The sequence below is a fragment of the Austrofundulus limnaeus genome, unplaced genomic scaffold (assembly GCF_001266775.1).
Source record: "Austrofundulus limnaeus strain Quisiro unplaced genomic scaffold, Austrofundulus_limnaeus-1.0 Scaffold716, whole genome shotgun sequence".
Classification (NCBI taxonomy): Eukaryota; Metazoa; Chordata; class Actinopteri; order Cyprinodontiformes; family Rivulidae; genus Austrofundulus; species Austrofundulus limnaeus.
The window spans coordinates 208665-209967 of record NW_013953118.1 but is presented as its reverse complement, the minus strand read 5'-3'; the positions used below and the strand labels follow the sequence as shown (position 1 = coordinate 209967).

Below are 1303 nucleotides of genomic sequence, written 5' to 3'. Positions count from 1 at the left end.
GGTGCAGCAGCAGTGTTGGTGCAGCAGCAGTGTTGGTGCAGCAGCAGTGTTGGTGCAGCAGCAGTGTTGGTGCAGCAGCAGCCCACTTTCATTATGAAACTAAAACAATTCTATTTTTAGGACCTCAGACTGTGGCGCAGGAACAGAGGAGGTAACGACACCTACAGAACTCTGTTAAACGGATCAGAACCTTTGGAGACCTTCCTCTCTGTGAGGACCTAGAGGGTCTGTAGAWCAGAATCAAACTGATCTGGACTTTATCAGGTTCTGAAATTATCCGAATCTGAGCTCAACCGGACAGAACCTGAACTGAGCTGGAGCTCACTGCACGGTCTGACCTTCCGGGTGAAGGTGTCCCTCTCACCTTTAGCCTCAGCGCGTCGCTCTCGTCCTTGCAGGCGTTCAGCTGCTTCTTCCAGCTCTCCACGTTAGCCGAAGACTCCTGCAGCGCGTCCACCAGCCGGGCGTTGTTCTCTCGTAACGTCTGAAGCTCCGTTTCCCACTTCTTGGTGTTGGTGTTGCTGCCAGACACAAACACACAGGCAGGAAGGAGGAGTGTGAACATGACTGACGAGGCTGCGAGCACAACTCTGGACACATTTAGCTTCCTCAGGCTGCCGGGGGACGTTCAGACGAGACAAAAACACCTGAAGTGGGAAGATTTAAAGCTCCTGAACGGTTCACAGCTGAGACAGACACCAGAGAAGACAAGATRAACCAGCTGGGTCCAAATACAGGGGCTGGGTCCTTCAAAGGACTCRACCCGGCCAGGTCCTTGGTAGACCACCACTTTTAGTTTTTATACCACCAGATTTTTATTTAAACTGTACTCCTTTCTCTCGCTTTGTTCACCGTTCCGAGCAGAAAAATAAAGTCTGCAGTCGGCCCACAATACATTATGCAGAGCTCGAAACTAAGTCTTCGCACCGGCGCACCTAACAGTTTTCCTCAGGTGCACCAGTACTAAAGTTAGGTGCACCCAAGTTTGCAAATACGTCACATTTAACATTGTTTTAATGGTTCACTTTTTAAAATCATTGTCCATTAAAGCAATATTAACTCGCAAATAATTTGTTAACAATCTAACAAAAATAAAGTTCTGTATTTGAACCAGAATCATAGACATATAACTGACTGAAAAGTATTTAAAGTGATTCTATGACCGAAATTTTTACTTAAACATCAAGATAAATCAAATGAAAGAAAATCTAAATTCTAAATGTAAATGTTTAAGGGTTGGACATTTTATAAACATGGTTTTGTCTTAGACTACACCTGCCCCTCAGATGGACAACTCCTGTAG

At 45.6% G+C, this 1303-nt stretch overlaps 1 protein-coding gene across 2 annotated transcripts in view; it reads right to left on the bottom strand.

Moving 5' to 3' along the window:
• homer2 (homer scaffold protein 2) overlaps positions 1-1303 on the bottom strand; it is a gene marked incomplete at its 3' end in the record, with an annotated part of 33281 nt that overhangs the window by 7480 nt on the left and 24498 nt on the right. For both annotated transcript variants that reach the window (XM_014028073.1, XM_014028072.1), the window contains 1 exon segment: positions 365-521. In XM_014028073.1, the coding sequence (XP_013883527.1) occupies positions 365-521 (157 nt within the window).